At 44.3% G+C, this 18892-nt stretch overlaps 1 protein-coding gene across 3 annotated transcripts; it reads right to left on the reverse strand.

Moving 5' to 3' along the window:
- Window positions 1-2846: 2846 nt before the first annotated feature.
- On the reverse strand, window positions 2847-18275 carry LOC135237474 (nuclear receptor subfamily 4 group A member 1-like). 3 transcript variants are annotated; one of them, XM_064304629.1, is made up of 7 exons: window positions 17904-18265; window positions 9271-10064; window positions 8789-8918; window positions 7946-8109; window positions 7597-7799; window positions 6659-6837; window positions 2847-6258 (listed from the first exon to the last, which is right to left on the reverse strand). In XM_064304629.1, the coding sequence occupies exons 1-7, from the start codon at window positions 17941-17943 to the stop codon at window positions 6002-6004; spliced, it is 1767 nt and encodes a 588-aa protein (XP_064160699.1). In that variant the 5' UTR covers window positions 17944-18265; the 3' UTR covers window positions 2847-6001. The 3 variants fall into 3 exon arrangements, with proteins under 3 accessions (XP_064160699.1, XP_064160700.1, XP_064160701.1); XM_064304630.1 differs by lacking the exon at window positions 17904-18265 and adding an exon at window positions 13130-13373; XM_064304631.1 differs by lacking the exons at window positions 2847-6258; window positions 6659-6837 and adding an exon at window positions 7406-7525 and having other exon boundaries at window positions 7562-7799; window positions 17904-18275.
- Window positions 18276-18892: the final 617 nt, after the last annotated feature.

Raw genomic sequence — 18892 nt, forward strand, 5'->3', positions numbered from 1 at the left:
TCGTAATAACAGGTCATTAGCTTTTATTGTTTTTTCCCCCTTTTGCTCCCCAGTTCGGAATGCCCAATCATATGCAAGTGCTGTTCTCAGAAGCACCTGATGTCTCACAGCACAGCAGTGTGTGCAAACTGGGCTTGCACAGACGTGAGGCGGAGGACGCAGACGATTTGTGTGCATTTTAACAGGTGGCGCCCTGTCAACATCTCTCTGAAGGCCTACCCGGTGGCTCATCCTGGCAAAACATCAGATTTCTGTATGTGATCCACCTCATGGCCTGTTATGAAATCCTGATCATGCCTGTGCCAGCTGTGACTGGTACCTGTACAGTGCAGCAGCACGTAATTGGCTGAAACTTCTCCTAGGTGGAGAAAAGAAAGAACGAACAAGATTAGAAATCGGTACCATATATGCCACTGAGCTACCCTTGCCACCTAAGCTGAGCACATTTCTACAGGCAGAACATCTGGAAATGAACTTAACCGCAAAAGCTATGCTAATATCAGGAGATTAGCCGCAAACTCCTATCATGCGGGCTGACACGTTTAGCCGGCAGGCCGTGTGTGAAAACCTGCGATCCTCGTTCTGTCCCAGACCATATTCACCGCCTGCTCCGAGACTCTACACTCCTCTGGAACCGGAAACTACACGCATGCATCACGGTCAGGTAGCATGTCACAGTGCAAATCATGGTGACAAGCGTATCAAGTTCAGGGCCTTGAACTTCGTGCTCCGTGAGGCTTGTATTTCGGCTGGCATGTCCCTGGGCCTGAAGTGTTATGTGACAGGGTTTCGCCCGCGACGCTCAGCAGGCCGGAGGGACGAGCGCCTTATGCCTAACATCCCCATATTTGGGTTTAAAAAAAAAGAGAAGAAGAAGAGCGGCCCCGGGACTGCGACTAAAATTGACAGAAACGCAGCGAAACAGTATTTTTGGCAGCTGCTTGCGGGGCGGCCCGGCTCGCAGTTTGCACCTGTGGCACATAAATTGCGCCTTGCGGCTAAAAAAAGGGCGGCTGGCCCCCGCTGGCTCATGTTGCCGGCGCTGGCACGCTCGCTGGAAGGAGGAACTGCTGCGTTCTGGAGTGCGAGAGCCGTGCGCCGTGACGAAACCCTGGGCGAATATGAGATTTCGCTAAAGGAACATTCTGCGGCGGTAGCCGAAGAAGTGCGGAAGAATTTAAGGGGAAGAAAAAAAAAACCTGGAATTAAATCGACCTAAGACGATCCTGATGGTCAGAACTGATTTCATCATTCTCCCGCAAACATGCTTCACCCTCTTTTGGCCAACACAGTGACAAATAAGTCTCCATTTATGAGATTCATTTTATTGAATACATCAGACTTTTAGTAGCGATTCTCAGTCCATTTAGTGACATGGGCAACAGCTTCATGGCTTGCTACCCATGAATAAAATGTCTAGCTGGTTTTTTTGTGCAATGCAGCACGTCATGTTTCCTGATGTTGTCAGCTGCTACTCTCTTCATGTAGAGAGGCAGAATTGTGAATTAGGTCATGTGTTGAAATTCACTTGAATCGGGTAATATTATCAGTGCCAATACTGTACAATACCTATCATAAATACCATACCATCTTCTGAATTGTAATGTTCTGAATATCGCTTTACATAGATCAGGGGACTGCAATCCTGGAGAGCCACTTAACACTCTACACTTAATTAATAAATTAGAGAACTTGATGACACAGTTAATTAACTTAATCAATTGGTTACTTGGGTCTGAATGGGATGCTGATTTTAAGGTGGAAACAAAACCCAGCAGAGGTCCAGTACCTGGGTTGCAGACCCCTGGGATAGATCATAACAGTGCATTAAACAGGAATAAAGGTATTACTTACAAATTAACAATAAAGGCGTTGCTCCCTACTCACTGGTCACTAAGTAGGAAGTAGTAGCTACGTAGTAAGAGACTACAACTGTACTCTTACCTCTAAACCAATCAGATGCGTGAATGCATGTGTCTAAATACACATGTGAGGGACATTGACATTAGTCTTGAATGTGACCTGAGAATTGTCATGTGTCTTGCACTGGTGTGGAGGAATGCTGTCACTCTCGTCCTTGACCCCTCCCGTCAGCCCCTAGTCACCCGCCCCGAGCCTGTCCTGAGAAGCCGGTTTCACATTACCTATTCTGGTGGTGGTCGCATGCCATGCGTTTTGTCACGATGTGAGACGCTGGGCTGGCTTTCACACAAATCCACCTTTTCTCTCTCTCTCTCTCGCTGCCCTCCCCTTTCCACCTCTTTCCACTTGGCCTGCCAACAAATTCGGAGACCACTTCAGTCAGGTCTGATTTCCACGGGGTGGGGTGGGTTGGGGGTAAGGGCGCGGGGGGGGGGGGGGGTTGGATTACAGGAGCTTGCCAGACCTCTTAGCTTTAGGGAGCATGAGTTGACTAGAAACCAACGGGTGCGCTCTTCCACCGTTAGCACCCTGAGTGATCGATCAAGCGTTCGTTTGTTAAAGTGCCTTCTCCTTTGGTAAGGCTTAGTTTCTGAAATTTGACCACCGTGTTTCTTGCAGATAGACAACCGGGTATTGTACAAAAAGTGCACTTTTGGAAGGGCGCCATTTGGAAGCCATAGCCTGGGGTGGGAGAAAGGAAATGATCCATTTATAACTAGTTTTAGGGTGGCTATGAATTTTTTTTGCTGCATTCATGGACCACCCTGCAACAGCCTCTTTGAATCCTGACCCCCAAGTATGAAAACCACTGTGCTTGATCTATGTGTTCATGTCCCTCAGTAGTGATTTCCCCATCACTACTGATCTATTGTTGTCTGATCTATGTTAAAACTGATGGGCACAAAAGCAACAAAACAAGCATCAATTTTTGGATGTTTTTAATATTAAATGTTTATGCTGAATGTGTTTGTATGTGTGTGTACGTATGTATGTATGTATGTATGTATGTATATATATATATATATATACATACACTCACAGGAAAACAACCACATAACCAGAGAACTGGCAAAACCTTCACAAATATAAAGTACTTCTGCCATTAGTATACATAAATTCATAAACATATATTCATACTCATACTTAGAAAAGGAAGTACAGACTGATAGAAAGTTGTACTCAGGTGCTCATAGCTGCTCGTATTTAGTGTGACTTTGAAAAGCCACTGAAGGTACTTAAAAAAAAAAGATATGTAAATACATATTCTTCTCAAGGAGAATACAGTATTTATAAGGCAACACTTGCAACATTAACAGTAGCTTTCCCCATATATATATTTTTTTTGTTTGTTTGTTTTTTTTTTGTGCAGTATTTACAAAGTTTGCTTGGCACTTGAAGCCCAGAAACCTGCCAACGAACATCGGGGCACGCGCTATCTCCAGCCAATTTCTCTCTTTCTTTTACTTCATTTTGAGTCATTAGTATTTCACACATTTTGCCTGCCGTATTCTTCAGTCATATGGAATCTGTGTTTAAGGATCTCTTCTTAAGGCACAATATACTGATTGTTTGCCTGGGGTGGCAATGTTGCTAGACTTGCGAACTCCGTCTAACTTAGAACAGAGCAAGGCGATCTGGGAGACGGTGTGCACAAGGGAGGATTTCTGCCCAACAGTAGACACTGATGTCACCAAAATTCTCCTACACATTATAAAGCCTCACTGAGAAGTGAGCGGTATAAACGGTATAAGAGGTATACCGGTAGAAATATGCACCCCGATATGAATTTGGCAATATCGTCCATATCGGTAAAGAATGGATTTTGATGATAACATTAGAGTGCAAAGATTTTGGTCAGAAAACAGGGCTCGGCAATAAGGAGTTCCCGCTGGCCTGGGATTGGTTCAAGGCAGTTGATTGATTTGTCACCTGTCCAATTAGGCCAGTATCCTAAGTAAATCTTATCTGGGTCGAATACAAAGTTTTTTTTTTTGTTTACCTTTTTTTACTGCTTTTACACAAAAAAGTCCTAAAACACAGGGAAAAACATATGCTACGTTCTATAAACATAGATACTCTGAGGTGTGTTTTTACAAGGGACGGTGACCCAGACTTGAACCACCAAAATAATTGCAATGTTCCTTTGAGCCAATCATTTTTTGGTCTGACATTTGTGTTGTTTCTTAAACACAACATTTACACAGTTGTTGGTAGCATTGCAAGATTCAAAGAAAATTTCCGAAATGTCCTTCGGTCCAAAGACACAGCATTCTAGTGGCTAGTGCGACCACTGTGTCCTTTCACTACAGAAACTTATCAATAAATAATGTTGCAGCTTTAGCATTCATTTATTTTTGTACCGACACTTGCTTACAAATAACTAACTTAAGTCTAACTAACCTAAGCTTGATTATTTATCAAAATTTGTAGCAACAAACGTCTCAGTTGGTTTAAGATTTACTCATAAAATAAAACTCAGCTCTTGAATGAAGTAAGATTGAAACAATAGCGGTAGCTACCCACCCAACTTGTGTACTTTATTGATTGCTAGCAAGCTAAAAGCGATTGAAAGAATGCACTAACTATTATTAACTGACTGTTGCAGTAATAGTTTTGTCGTCAGTTAAACTGCAAGCATCTAGCCTCAAAATTCTGAATTCCTAGGCAAAGGAGAATGCATCCATAATTTGATGGCGATGATTGGCAGATTCGTATTTAATAAAGGACTACATTTTTTTAAACCAATGCTGTAGATTGGTGTTTTGGCACTTTTGAATACAAATCTTCTGTAGAATCTTGTTAAAAAAGAGGCCATGTTTATCTTGGCAGCTGGGCCAGTGGAAATATATTCGAAAACCCTGATGAAAAAAATCCTTAATGTCGAGCCCAGGAAAAGATATTGTTCACACCAATTGCATCATAGCTTGCTAATGCTTGTGGCTGTTACTTCAGGCAACACAGCTATATTGATAGGCCAATAAAAACATGTGGGTGCACACTTTTACATGAAAGCAAAAATGGTTAATTAGTAACAGTTATAAGTTATAGTTAACTACAGGGAACAGTCACTAGCCTGAGTCTTGTATTCCTTTTAATGCATATTCTGTTGAAATTGGGAGAAAAAATATATACCATGATATATATATCGCTACCATGCAAAATTAAAAACATATGGTGACTAAACTTTTAGGCCATATCGCCCAGCCCTAGCGTCACTGTGGTATATAAGGCTTTAGGGGGTGTACTGATATTTCACCTACAAAGCCAGGGCCCCCCATCACCCCTTTGGGCTTCTTTTGGTCCAAGGCCTTTCCTGATGTAAGTTCTGGTATCGATATATAAATTGCTCTGCAAGCATCGTTTGATATTTCAGAGCCAGGATGAGCAGCGCTCCAGATCATATCTGCCATTGAAACGTGGGACTGATCTCTGGGCTGCAGCCAAAACGAAGAGACTGAACTTTACTGATTCTCTGGATGAGTCTCAAATCACCTGAACCGTCGGCTTGCGATAGCTTGTTTGCACTGCGCTGGGGCAGTGGAACCCCTTTTGCAGTCAAACCTATGAGCTTTAATACTGCTGTTATATTTGGATATATAGTCCTCTCCTACTCTTGAGGCTCTAGTGTGCCAGCCCGACCTCTCCCTGCCCCCTCTTATAACGTGTGTGAACGGTTTATGCCCCTGCCACCACGCCATGATGTAACACACGTACAAAACCGATTATACGAAAGTGTTCACTGTCGTTTTTTCGCGTCCCCGTTTGTACCACTGCACGTAATCCACAGACAACAGAAAAGAAATATCAATGTCCAGTTCTTTCTTTCACTGTGGCTGGCAGCAAGTTCATGTTAATCTTTAAGTAAAAATTGTTTCAAATGTCTTTTGCGAGTCACTTAGTGATAGCTGGATGCCAGTCAGCCAGTGCACTGCAAGGGGTTGGGGCGGGGGGGGAAGCTCCGCCCTTCAAAACGCAATGTCCCAGCAATCCCCAAGGCCACAGAAACAGGATTCCGCTTTTCCCCTGTCCTCCACCGGACCGTTCAGACAACTGTATCCTTTGTCTCGTATCCTTTCCCTCAGAAAGGTAGGGTGTCCATGAAGATTTTATCCACAATGGGGGGAGGGGGCACCAGGTCCTCCAGCTTCAGGTAGAAGATGCGCTGCAGGCCCTGGGTGCACAGCGTCCGCAGCTCCGGAAGCTTCCCCAGGAGGCGGGACAGGTAGTTGGGCCGGCCGGAGTCGCCACCGCTGCTGGTGACGTGGTCTTTGAGGCAGGCGATCAGCCGGCTCTGGAACTCCTCCACCCGCTTCGGCTCCTTCAGGCCGTGGCGGTCTGAGGGGCGGAGATGGCGAGCACGCATAGATTAGGGCTTTGTGTGAGCGTCACGTTTTTAAGCACATCAGATAAAATATCTAACAGCCATTTTTTAAAAAGGAACAAAAGCATGTTTTCTTTGTTCTCAAGGGTGCTTACTTGCCATAGGTTTTGTTTTAAATTTATTTTAAAATTGCGAGATCACAATCTGCTTAATAGCCCAGCCGTGACCGTGATTTCTTCATCAACAACAGACTGCTACGACATGTTCAGAATGCCTTTGTAATATTGAAAATCTATCGTTTTCGATCAAGCGGGTACTTCTCGCTAAAATGGTTTCACACACAATGTTATTTCCCTCGTTGCTCCCCGGCCGAGGTGCGCTTCTCCTGCAGTCCTGTTCGGCGGGTAAGTTTACCTGTGATGATGACGAGGGCAGCGAGGCAGGAGAAGGACGAGACGTCCAGGTTCATCCGGTGCAGGCTCTGCGAGAAGTCCATGATGGAGTCGATCCAGTCGCCAAAGCCACGCACGCACTGCATTCGATGGAGAACGACGCCGTTGCAGAATATCAGCTTATCCTTCTCAGGGCTGGACCTACACACAACAAACACACAGCATTTAATTTTCAATAATCACATTTTCAATGCCGGGGAGATGCTACCTTCAAAATGTGAAGTTTTTTACAAACTGTCTAATAGCTGGAAGAGGGACGTAAATATTACATTCTTTGTTTCTTTGAATGCCTCTGGAATACAGACTTCATCCTGACTTCACTCCAACCATTTTTAATAATCAAATGATTCAATAAGGACAAGATGGATACTTCACTGCAATAAGTAGAAGATAGCCTAGGCAATATCTATACCAGTGGTCTCCAACCCTGGTCCTGGAGAGCTACAGGGTCTGCTGATTTTTGTTTTCACCTTAAAATCAGCACACAATTGTGACCAAAGACACCAGGTGACTTGAGTTAACTGTGTAATCAACTGCTCTAATTGATTCATGAAGTGCAGTCACTATGAATACCAGCAGATCCTGTAGCTCTCCAGGACCAGGGTTGGAGACCACTGATCTATACTGTACTGAAGGCATAAACAGCTCCCATACCTATATTCTAGCCAGAGGACAAACAGCTAAAATACCTATATGCTAGCCAGAGGATAAAGAGCTCCCATACCCATATGCTAGCGAAAGGATAAACCTCTTCCATACCTATACGCTAGCCAGAGGATAAAGAGCTCCCATACCCATATGCTAGCCAAAGGATAAACTGCTCCCATACCTATATGCTAGCCAAAGTATAAACAGCTCCACATACCTATATGCAAGCCAAAGGATAAAGAGGTCCCATACCTATATGCAAGCCGGAGGATAAACAGCTCCACAAAGGCAGACTCCAGGAGCAGCTCTTGGTCCTCCAGGCAGAAGTCAGTGAATCCGGGGATGGTCTCGGCCCACTTGCGGATCACGTCCATGGTGCTGGTCAGGAGATCGTAGAACTGCTGGATATCGCTGGCGTCTTCCTTCTCTGATAGGCTGGCCACCGTTTCCTGGTACTGGGGGAAGAAGCAAGAGCCAGGCGGGTGAATGAGCCAGTCACATTACCTCTTCCATTCTGCTTCCATTCTTCCAGACAATGACACCTATGGAATACTCTGCAGTGGGCACAGATGGCCTGCCATGATCAAACCCGAACCCGAACCTTGGAGTAGTCCAGCTTCCCCAGTGAAGGGTTGGAGTCGATGTGTGCCCTGACCAGGGAGGCGATGATATTGACCGGAGGCGTGGCGGACGCCGAGTCCTGCACGTTCTTCGGCTTGGAGGGCAAGCGACCCCTGCGACCTTTCAGGCTGTCCGTCCGAACAACTGAGAAGGAACAAAGAGGGAAAAGGAGCAGAGCAAGAGCGTTAGACCAAGAGTGAGACCTTTCCACTGGATGAGGAGGGGTGGCAATGAACTCCAGTCCCATCTTTGGAAGCCCTGGTGTTTTTCCACTGTCTTTTGCAAACTAATAACTCTGACATAGAAACTGAGCTGTCAAACCCCTGTCGCAAGAACATGCTCACTGACAAAATTTTTGAGACAAAATTCTAAACTAACTAGCTAAACTAATCTAGCAGTGCAATGAGAACATTACTTCATAGCATTTGTATTTCAAACAAATGAACTAGCCTAGCGTGAATTTAGCTGTTTGTTTTCACTTCTGGTGGTTACATGACTGCAACCAATCAAAAAAGAAATGGTGACTCTGCTTCACAACTTCTCACAATGTCACCCAAGTCTAACTGAAGTACCCTTAGCCCCCTGCAGTCCTCTTCTGGCACAGGGCTGAGTGTGAGGCTACACTCCCCGCCCTCACTTAGACTCAATAAAGGGAACTGAAAGTGTAGGTGTGTCATTGAACTTGATGACTCATACTTCAAGTTCCAATAATATATAATAGCCTAATATGGCTCTTTTACCGATTACTTAAACACAACCTGAGCCTTAAAGCAAGGGAACATGCCAACTCTGGCTGATGCAGCCAGAATCTGATCTGTCATACCTTCTTTCACCATCCCAACGGCCAGGCACTTCTGGAAACGGCAGAACTGGCAACGGTTCCTCCGCCGTTTGTCCACTGGGCAGTCTTTGTTGGCTAGGCACACGTATTTAGCATTTTTCTGTACAGTTCTCTGCAGGACACAAAAGGCGTAGTTCAGCAAGTGTGGCAGTGGGTATTTCACACAGACTGGACCAGAAGAGAACAGGGAAAGTTCAGACCTCTGATTCACTTGGTCCCTATCACACACACACACACGTGCACACTCACACACACACACACGCGCGCAACATATACAAACACACACGCACACATACATACTATATAGATGACATACATATACTTAATTAACCCTTTTACTGTTAGTTTAGTCTGAAACACTGCATCTATAAAAACGCTGCCTTAACACAGCCAAACAAGTACAAAAGTACAATGAATCCATTGTGAACAGAGAGACCTCAAACTGAGGAGGAACCGAGGCTGACCTTGAAAAACCCTTTGCATCCCTCGCAGGTGCGCACGCCGTAGTGCTGGCAGGAGGCGTTGTCCCCGCACACGGCGCAGCGGCCCTCGTTGGCCCCGGGGCTCCGGGCCTTGGGGGACGACATGGGCCCCTCGGCCAGCACGGGACTGTCCAAGCACCCCTGATCGAGGGCGAGGGGCGTGAAGTGCAAGGGAGAGGAGTGGTGCTGAGCCGGGCCGAAGGGCTCCTGCTCGGACCCCTGGGGCTGCTGGGACGCCAGGGGGGACTGCTGATCCGACGGGGGGCTGAACGTGAAGAACGAGGGCTGCTGGGGCAGGGCCGACTTTTCGGCCAGCCAGCACCCGGGGCCGGGCGAGAAGGGGCTGAAGGGGGGCTCCCAGGAGGACACGGGCTGGACCTGGAAGCCGGGCGTGGAGGGCGAGGAGACGGACACGGGGCTGCCGTAGTAGTCGGAGCCGCAGGAGGACAGCGTCTCGTCCAGGTAGCTGAGGGCGAAGGTGCCGGGGTAGCAGCCGTACACCTGGAAGTCGTCCAGCTTGAAGGGCGACTGCTGGCCCGAGCCGGCGGGGGTGGGGGCGGCGGACGCGGTGATCTGGCAGGAGTAGGCGTCGAACTCGCCGGCGTACCCGCCCACCAGGGTGTTGATGCTGGGCAGGGAGGGGGCGGACAGCTGGTCCCGCTGGCCACTGACGTCCATGACCAACTTGGCGGTGGGGTCGGAGCTCAGGAACTCAGAGGGGTAGTGGTTGTTCTCGTAAGGCAGAGTTCCATACTGGGTTTGAACACAGGGCATTTCTGCGGGAGAAAGGGAAAGCATTCGCGCCTTTCAGAATTCACAGCTCAAGAAGGGAACCAGAGAACTACTAATGTAGGACTGGTGCACGACCTAGGGATGCTACCTCCAAAGCAACACGGGGTGGATGGAGCACCCTTGATAAATGAGACGTGACAGGTGTCATAAAATAAAACTAGTCCCTTAAACTTGCAAACTTACACTCATTGAGAAATTGGTTACTGAAAATAGGAGCATGAGCAAATTATTTTTGTTGTTTTTAAAGTCAAACATTAGGGTAGGGTAGTCCCCAAGGACTGACATGACAGATACGATTCTGCAGCTAAACGAAGGCCAGGCTGCCCTCAAGGGGGAGGTGTTCCCCTGGCATGCTCCGGATTTCAACGTGGGTGGGAGAACCGGGACAGCCTGCAGCCGTAAACAGCAGCTCCAGGGACAATGCGCCAGCCCCGCCCAAATCGTCAAACTGCTCTGCACCACCAGGAATCCCAACGCGTCGGGGGACGGGGGGCACCTGTAACACCCTCCAGTCTCTCCTAAGGTACTGGTGGAACCCATCCCCCTCCCACCCACTATGGCTAACAGACAGGGTTGCCTTTTTTCCCTCAGAGATTCTGAGAAAGATTACAAAGTTGGCCACCGGCTGGAGGATAGTCTTGCCACAGGATATTGCATTACTGGTGTATAAAGCGTCAAACACCCCACACGTATAAACACACTACACACCTCCTGCAGGGCTGACAGGCCTAAGAAGCCTAACAAGCTGAAGTTCATGAATTGGCTGAACACCAAACAAAGTGAACGTGTGTGTGTGTGTGTCTGTGTATATGTATGTGTGCATGCATGCCTGCGTGTGTATGTACGTGTGAGTGTGTGCATGCGTGTGTGTGTGTGTATGTATGTGTGTGATGGTAGCAGGGGAGAGGATAGGTGCCGCTGTCTCAGGTCAAAGCCAATTGCAACATCAGAAAAATGTTTCTTTTTTATTTAAACAGATCAGATTCAGAAAAATCAGATTTTTGTCATACTTAGATTGTACTAAAGAGGACAGGCGCAACAGGTTCATCAGTGAGATCTACAAACGTTTTTGTCTAGTATACTGAAAAATGGTTTTGTACATGGGATTTCCTACGGTCCAGGTCTTTTAAATGTGTATTAATTGCATTATTCATTCAATTAAACATTTCTTTGTTTTACAATAGTGATAACGGATACATAAGCTTTTTACATAAAAATTGCTAATAATTTTAAATATTACATATTTATTTTGGGAAAAAAAATATTTTTCAACTTCTCCATTGCCCTGTTCATGTTTTCACATTCAATTTCACTTGGTTGCTAAAATGAGCAAGTATTTTTGCACATGAATCTGAATACGACAAGCTGACAGCTGTCACAAAATGACCACCAGATTCCCAATGAGAAAAAACTTGATGCAACTCCATGTGACTCGCAATACTAGCCCTCAAGATGGAGAACAAAATGTCCTCAATGTTTAACAAAACTCTGAGAACCACTACTTATTTTTAGGCCTCCATGAATGAAGCTTTATATGCTGCTCTCGTACAATAGAGCTTTTTAAAATCTGCTGATCTCTCCGCTTCTGACAGTTGGAGCTATTAAGATGTACCAATGCTGACAACTTCTCCAGTACCTATGGTAGCCTAGTATAAGAATTATTTTCAGACTTCAGAACTTAACAAAAATGTTGAAGCAACAGCATAGTGTTTTCAAACATTGTTGGCCAATCTGACAAGAAATGAACACCCACGCCAGTGAGACTGTCCACGCCAACAAGACTTTCACTCCTGTTTCCTCATTGTTCAGACCTGTACCGTTTCCAGGTTTTCAGTTGGTTCCCTTAACATTGCGTGTGGGCGTTCTCCGTGTCTCTTTCAGTGCTCAGTTTGGTGATAGTAACCACACACCAGTTGCACACTAACTAACCAAGACACAACCTTGGCCAATGAAAGGCGCCAACAGAAAACGCCGTGATTTGTTTTCTCCAAAGGGTACATACAAACAGGCAATTGCGTGCACATGTACACTAAAGACAAATCACATTAAAGGCACAATTCTGCAGTTTCGTCTCCTAGAGCCTGTAATCGCATTTAGACTAAAACGGTGATTCACAGACCTGATCAAGCCCTGATCAAGGCCAAATGACACATTTTGACAAAGTAATTTCCATGTTTAAGTAACAAGCAAACAGCAAAAAGCACCAGCAGGACAGTAAACAAAAGTAGCACCACAGCAGCAACGACAACAACAAAAATAAAGCAATGTTTTTTCTAGTAAATGTTCAGTGAGTCGATTAGTTTGTGGGGTATTATGAAGATAATTCCGATTTTGAGACTAAACAGCTAAAAGATCTGAAATGAAAACAAAAACCATAATAAAGACGTCCCTTATGCTTGCTTTCCACGCCAGTCAGTATCAATGAGAAGACTTGTATAGAACTGTATCAGATATTGCACCCACGAGACCATTGCACTTGTAATTGCTACTAAAACTAGGTAAAGCACATCAGATTATCGACTTTCCCGAACAGCTGTATTTGCATATCTTTTTTTTCTTTTTTTGAGTTTGCAAACTCACTTTAAAGTCGAATTGGGAAGCATTTCATATCGTCACGCGTGAATACATTGGGTTTAGCAGGTGCACAGGTCTCAAAAACGTCTGAACAAATTGTCAGTATTTTTTCCTACTTCAATTTTATTATAAGACATAAGAAGTGAAGCAAAAACATTTTTTTTAAACTACGACAATGAATTTTACAGAACTATAGCTGGAATAGTATAGCCATAGTTTTCAAGTTTAAAATATTTATTTTTAACGGCAGCTTCGTGACACGTAATGAGCAGCTTGAGAGAAAAATAAAATACAGATGACGTTTATTAAATAACAAAATTGTTAAACTCAGATTTTAACTTCTGCCTGTTAAAGCTTATTCCCCCTTGTTACTGACACACCCCCTCCGTTCGTAATGTCATACAGGGTCCATACAAATAGCCTAATAATAACGCACTGAAAACTGTAACATACACAACAAAGTGCATTAACCTACCTGCTTTTATATCCTCTGTTTAATAAGGATTTCAAGCAATGTGTCTGTATTCCAAATGATAAGAAAGTGCTTCTCTATCTCTCTCCCATCGTTATGAACGTCTGTGGTAGCCTGCTGCCTCGATCAGCGCAATTTATACAATTTACTGTGCCGTTACGTCAGGAGGTAAAAGCCGCATGAAGAGCCACTCTCCATAGATGGTAATGGGGCGGAGAACTTCCCGGCTATGGACCAATGGCGCCCCTCGCAGGCAGACGTCCTCGAGGCTGACGCACACACGGGATTCCATTGACGCAAACACCATGCGGTGTGTCTGATCTAAAATTAGCTGTATGAACTACAAGGCTACACGCGCGGTGCTATTACAGCCTGGAATGGCCTAAAAATAGATGCAGAATGATGACATAAATAGCTAAAAGCGATGAAAAAATGTGAACTGTCAAATGAAGACAAGATGAGGATTCCTCAAATAACGTTGTTGCAATAGTTAGTTTGCTAAGAGCTGTTGATTGACGTTGAGGTGTGTTTAAACACAGCATTTTAAGAAAAATAAATACATTGCAGCTCTGACGAGACAATTTACATTCTTGTACAGATTTGAGCAACTACCCAGAACAAAAATCAGTCATTTCGCCTTAAATGCTGGTTGTGATCTTTAGTTGCTATTAAAATTATGTTTCTTTGTACTAAAATTATTTAAGATTTTACAACTGAGGGTGTTTCATTCTAAAAACGAACAGAGTTAAGTAGACAATTAATAAAAACAGACAATTCACATCATAACGTAGAGGCAGCTATTTGTTTTGTTTCGGCTGTTTTTAAAGTATAAATACAATACACAACTGTTGTACATCCTTTGTTCAAGTGTATAGCTAAAGTGTGACACATTTATGTACTTACCCTACAGTACCAGTTTGCTGTAGATGGGCCTGGTTTAAATGAACCCAACTGTCATACTGGACAACAATATTTGTAAACGTGCAGTGTTCATTCACTTCTAACAACGTTAATTCAACTCATGACAGATAACATTTGTGCCCACTCTGGAATGTTGGACCAAATGTTATCTGGTTAGAGTTGAAATAACACTGGACATTTTACTGTATATGAACAATGGGGATGCTTTTAAAATGAACACCAGCTGCTGTTGGTTTCCAATGGTAAGGCACGCTCTGTTGCATTACCATATTACCGCAATAATGTTTTGTTTGATTGTGTTGACTTCTAGTTTATTGTAATAATAACTTTCCACACTCAAATGTGAGTACTGCATGTGCACACGTCCAGACAAGGCTGTAGACTACAAGTGCAGCGCTGAACATACGTGCACGTGTGTTGCGTATGTAGCCTACACAATACAATCCGATAAAATACAGATGATTTCTCTATTTTAATGATGTACGGCTTCACTTAAAATATAACGGTGCACATTACTACATATATAATTGCGATGATTATAACTGTTCTTTTGATATCAACATTTAAAGCAGTTAATTTATTATTTCAAAGTAATCTGCTTGTTAGCTTAATAGCAAGATCGTCTTTCTTAGCAAAGTGCAGTATACTCATGTGTATAGTAGCTACAGCTTTATGAATAATAAAGTCAGTCACGTATTTGTTTGAATGAGTAGGCCCTATTTACCAGTTTTAACTCCCTCAGCCATAAAGCTAGAACTTTCACTCTAAGCATGAATGAGTTATGCAAATATTGAAATACACACTGCAGGCTATTTGAAATTTGAGTGGCTGGCATAAACATCACTGAAAACAGGAAAACTAAATTTTAGCATTTATTTGTGAGGAAGAAACAGGCAGTACCTCTGTGAGAAAGGACACTTCAGTTCAACAGGAATGGATGTCAGCAAACAGGCACGCTTTAACATGGTTTCAAAATGTCCCTCTATTTCATGGAACCTATGTTTTAGATAGGCTCCACAAAATTATTAATTCATCAATTGCAATTAATTCATTATTGTTTTCGTAATGAAGCAAAAAAAGATGAAAAGTTAAATGGGATACAAAGTAATGCAAATGGTGTACCCCCTAACGCTGTGAGGGTGCCAGTCATGTTATCTATGGAAAGTATTTGGGCTTTTGCATAGAGCACAGACACTCAGCTACATCCTGGCCAGAGATGTGCTGAGTGAAAGAGGTTATTCAAATCTCTATTCCGTTATTTGACTTACTGACTCATTCGTCAGTCCAACGTAAAATATATTATGGTGTCAATATTTGCACATCTGGTGGCGTACACAGGAAATCTAGTGGAAAGCTTTGCAAAGACTGCGCACATCCACCCTGTGGGCCCTGTTATGATCTGTGCACTGGTCTGACCCACCTGCGTGCCAGAGGAAACAGTAGCTTTGTAATTCAAAGCACTTTCAAGAGGGAGAAAAAAACTCCATGAGAATTGCATCTAAGTAAATGGTACAAAAATGGACAGTCTATTAGATTCCCATACTTTAAATTTTGTATGGTTTCCTGGTTTTTACTGGTAGCTCAAAGTGAAAATCAGTTTGTTTTCAGCCTTGGAATAAAATCTAAGCAACTGTGACATTTTCCTTTGGGTCGCACAATATTATGTGCTTGGGTGGGTCCCAGAAGTGTGTCCATAACTGAGACTAAACCCAGACCTGCTCCAGCCACTGCATGTATAGGAGTACCCAACATCTCCTCACTGCCGAGCAGCACACTGTAGCTTAGCCTAGCGTTCATCAGCAGCAGTGTGAGCATGCACAGTGCAGCCGTGTCATTTCATTACATAATAGGGTTATTGCACAATAACCAAAGATGTCAAATAAAGTATCTCCTATGGTGAGTCCTGCATCGTTTAGCAAATGGAAAATGCATAGTTTCTACAGTCTGTGCTATTTTTATGTGACGTATGCAGTATACGTGCTAGACGAATGATGTATTTGGGACATATCCCTGTTAATTGACTATAATATTAAATACGTGACATACATTAGCAGCATATGTGTTATTTAACCGTCACCTAAACCCCAGCAAAAGGCCGTTGCGTCAGCTGCTCTCCTGTTTGGTACAATCCTTCTCTCTCCAAACACCTCTGTGAGTGAGGGACTGTGCTGGGTGCCAGGGGTGCCACAAGGGAGGGGGAAGTTTGGATGATTCCAAGGGCCCTGGCGGACAGGGGCCCTCAAAAAATATTAGAGCATGGGATTTTCTGGGGTGGCGAGGCCCGACATGAGATCTTTTCATGGGGCCGAAAATCCCTGGTGCCGCCCCTGCTGGGGGTTGTCCAGTGCTAGCAGTGCGTGAGCTGTCTATGGAGAAGGGACTGGTGATTCCCACAATGCATACAGCCTGTCCTCACCTATCCTCCAGGCCCTCTGAGTCTGTGGGCATATTACAGCATATTAAGCCTAATAGCTCACTGAGACAAACCTATGAACTACCAAAATACACTTTCTGCTTTGGTGTTTTTTGTCTGTTTGGTAGTGTGTGTAAACATAAATACACTAATGCATTTTCTGCACATGCAAACGGGTATATTTTAAGCCGAGCGTATGATAACTTCACTGGACAGAAACTTGAGATTCCTGAGGGAGAGGTCAGCTTTAGATCAAGGAAAATAAACAGGGTGGGGGACTGAGGCGGAGGGGGTGGACGCCTTCCTCAAAGTGCGTTTTGGGTATCTGCCTCAATTTAAATTCTATGTCTCTCACGCACATTTTTTCCTATGTGGGTGTTTTAGTCACACCCCTTTTCGTAGGCAGTTGTTTTACCCACGGTCCCTTCTGCCAGACGGGTACTTTACCACACCTTTTTTTTTTCTTCTTTTTTCCAGTTGACTGCTTTTACCAGAGCAGATATGGGACCATTACTGACCCAATGAAACCCAACCCACTGGTTTTAAACAACTGGGTCTCATCACAGGAAATACACCTCAGTGGGTTAGGTTCCCCCCCTCCACCCCCGTAGGTTGAGGCGGAAGCTCCATACGCAGTTAACACCACACGTCTGATGTCTGTAGGGCTGTCTCGTCTATCACGCTGGCCCACTCAACCCTTACGTTATATCCTGTGCTGCAGCCACGCACTGGTCTGGAGATGACAGCTAAGGAACCCTCAGTGAGTCAACACGCACACGCCCACATACACAAACTGCGGATGCTTATGTCACCCGTTCAGCCAGGTCAGACCGACGGCCTCCCCACAACGCTGAACTGGATGCCGTTTCAGCTTTAAAGGATCGATTCTTTAACTCCTTTTCAATTGAGGTTGAATGGAAGGCTAAGCGCAGGTTTGCATCTCACAGACTGGCTGGAGACACGACTGAAATATGAATTAAGGAAAGAAGTTTTAAACACGCTGCCATGTGTATTACACCCTAGGTGTGTGTGTGTGTGTGTGTGTGTGTGTGTTGTATACACAGACACTGATTGGGTACCCATCCTGCTCATACAATGAAATACCCATATACAATCTCTATATAATGCTTTATATAAATCGGTAGAATTGCCGTGGATCTTCCAAACTTATTGATTTAAGGTGACAAATGGCCAAACAGACGTTCGGGTCTCTTCTCCTACATGATGCCTCCAATTTTAGATGTCATATGCCTCTAGTCCTTTTCCACTCAGTTATCAGAGCCAGCAGACGTCCCTGTGAATGAGATGGAACCGAGATGCTCAAAGGCATTACTTTGAGTTATACCATTAGTATTCTTCGCAAATGAAATGCGTGATGCGTAAATAACTATAGAATGTTCCTCACTCTTTAAATAAAAATGTGATAGATACGCCTTAACTTGCCTGAATGAACAGCAATACTGTAGCCAGTGCAGTGATACATGTAGCCATTCGGGAGTCCATCTGTTCATCCGTTCATCCGTGTCCTATCGCAGCATGTCTTCTTTTCCATCTCATACTCCGCTTACGGACGCCTGCAGATCTGGAACAGCGCCCGTGTCTTTTATTCGTCTCTTTCATTGTAGAGGCCATGCTGATATGAAAAAGGAAAACCAGTCGAACCACAAAACAGTGAAGGGTTTTCTTCTTCGTGACTCCCCGCGTAATATGATATATGCCCGCCGTTTTTCCAGTTTGGTTACTTTTTTTCTATTGTGCAACGCAAGAGCTTTCCCTTCGCCAGAAACCCTAAGATGCTTGTCTCGCTCAGAACAACGGGGCGAGTCTATCGGATGACGTAAATCAAGGTTCTCATTGACGTAGTGGAATCCCTGGCTGGCTGTGACACAAGCCCGAGCTGTGGGGAGGTCTGTGAGAACAAAAAGAGAAAGGGAGTTCCTAAAAATAGCTGCTCGGTGAAAACAACGTATTGTGTTCGGCTACTGTGTAGTAGACAATATGCTGACTATTATGCCTTGTACATCAAATGATTACATAAATAAATTAATAAGTTTAACATCCTGGCGAGCCAAATATGGACATTTTCTTTGACTTTCTTCAGATTCGCGGAAGTGCATGTCAATTTTTTATTTTTATTTTATTTTATTTTTCTGCATTCCTTCGCTTATACTCATTTGGTGAGTATAATCGTGCCGCAATACAGCGGCAAGTTATTTTCTGACATCATGTTATTCCCGAGTCCGAAGAAGCAGATAAACGCCATATCCCTGAAACCCAAAGAACTGTGTTACAAAAAACCTACTGAAACCCGGAAATCGTAGCTCTCAAGCGCTAGCGTTCATGTCGCATGCGCATGGAGACTGCGTAGCCTACATCGAATGGCTGGCAGCACTAAGAATTTCACTTCGTTGAGACCTGTTAGAACTTTTGCG

The sequence above is a fragment of the Anguilla rostrata genome, chromosome 13, assembly GCF_018555375.3.
Source record: "Anguilla rostrata isolate EN2019 chromosome 13, ASM1855537v3, whole genome shotgun sequence".
Classification (NCBI taxonomy): domain Eukaryota; kingdom Metazoa; phylum Chordata; class Actinopteri; order Anguilliformes; family Anguillidae; genus Anguilla; species Anguilla rostrata.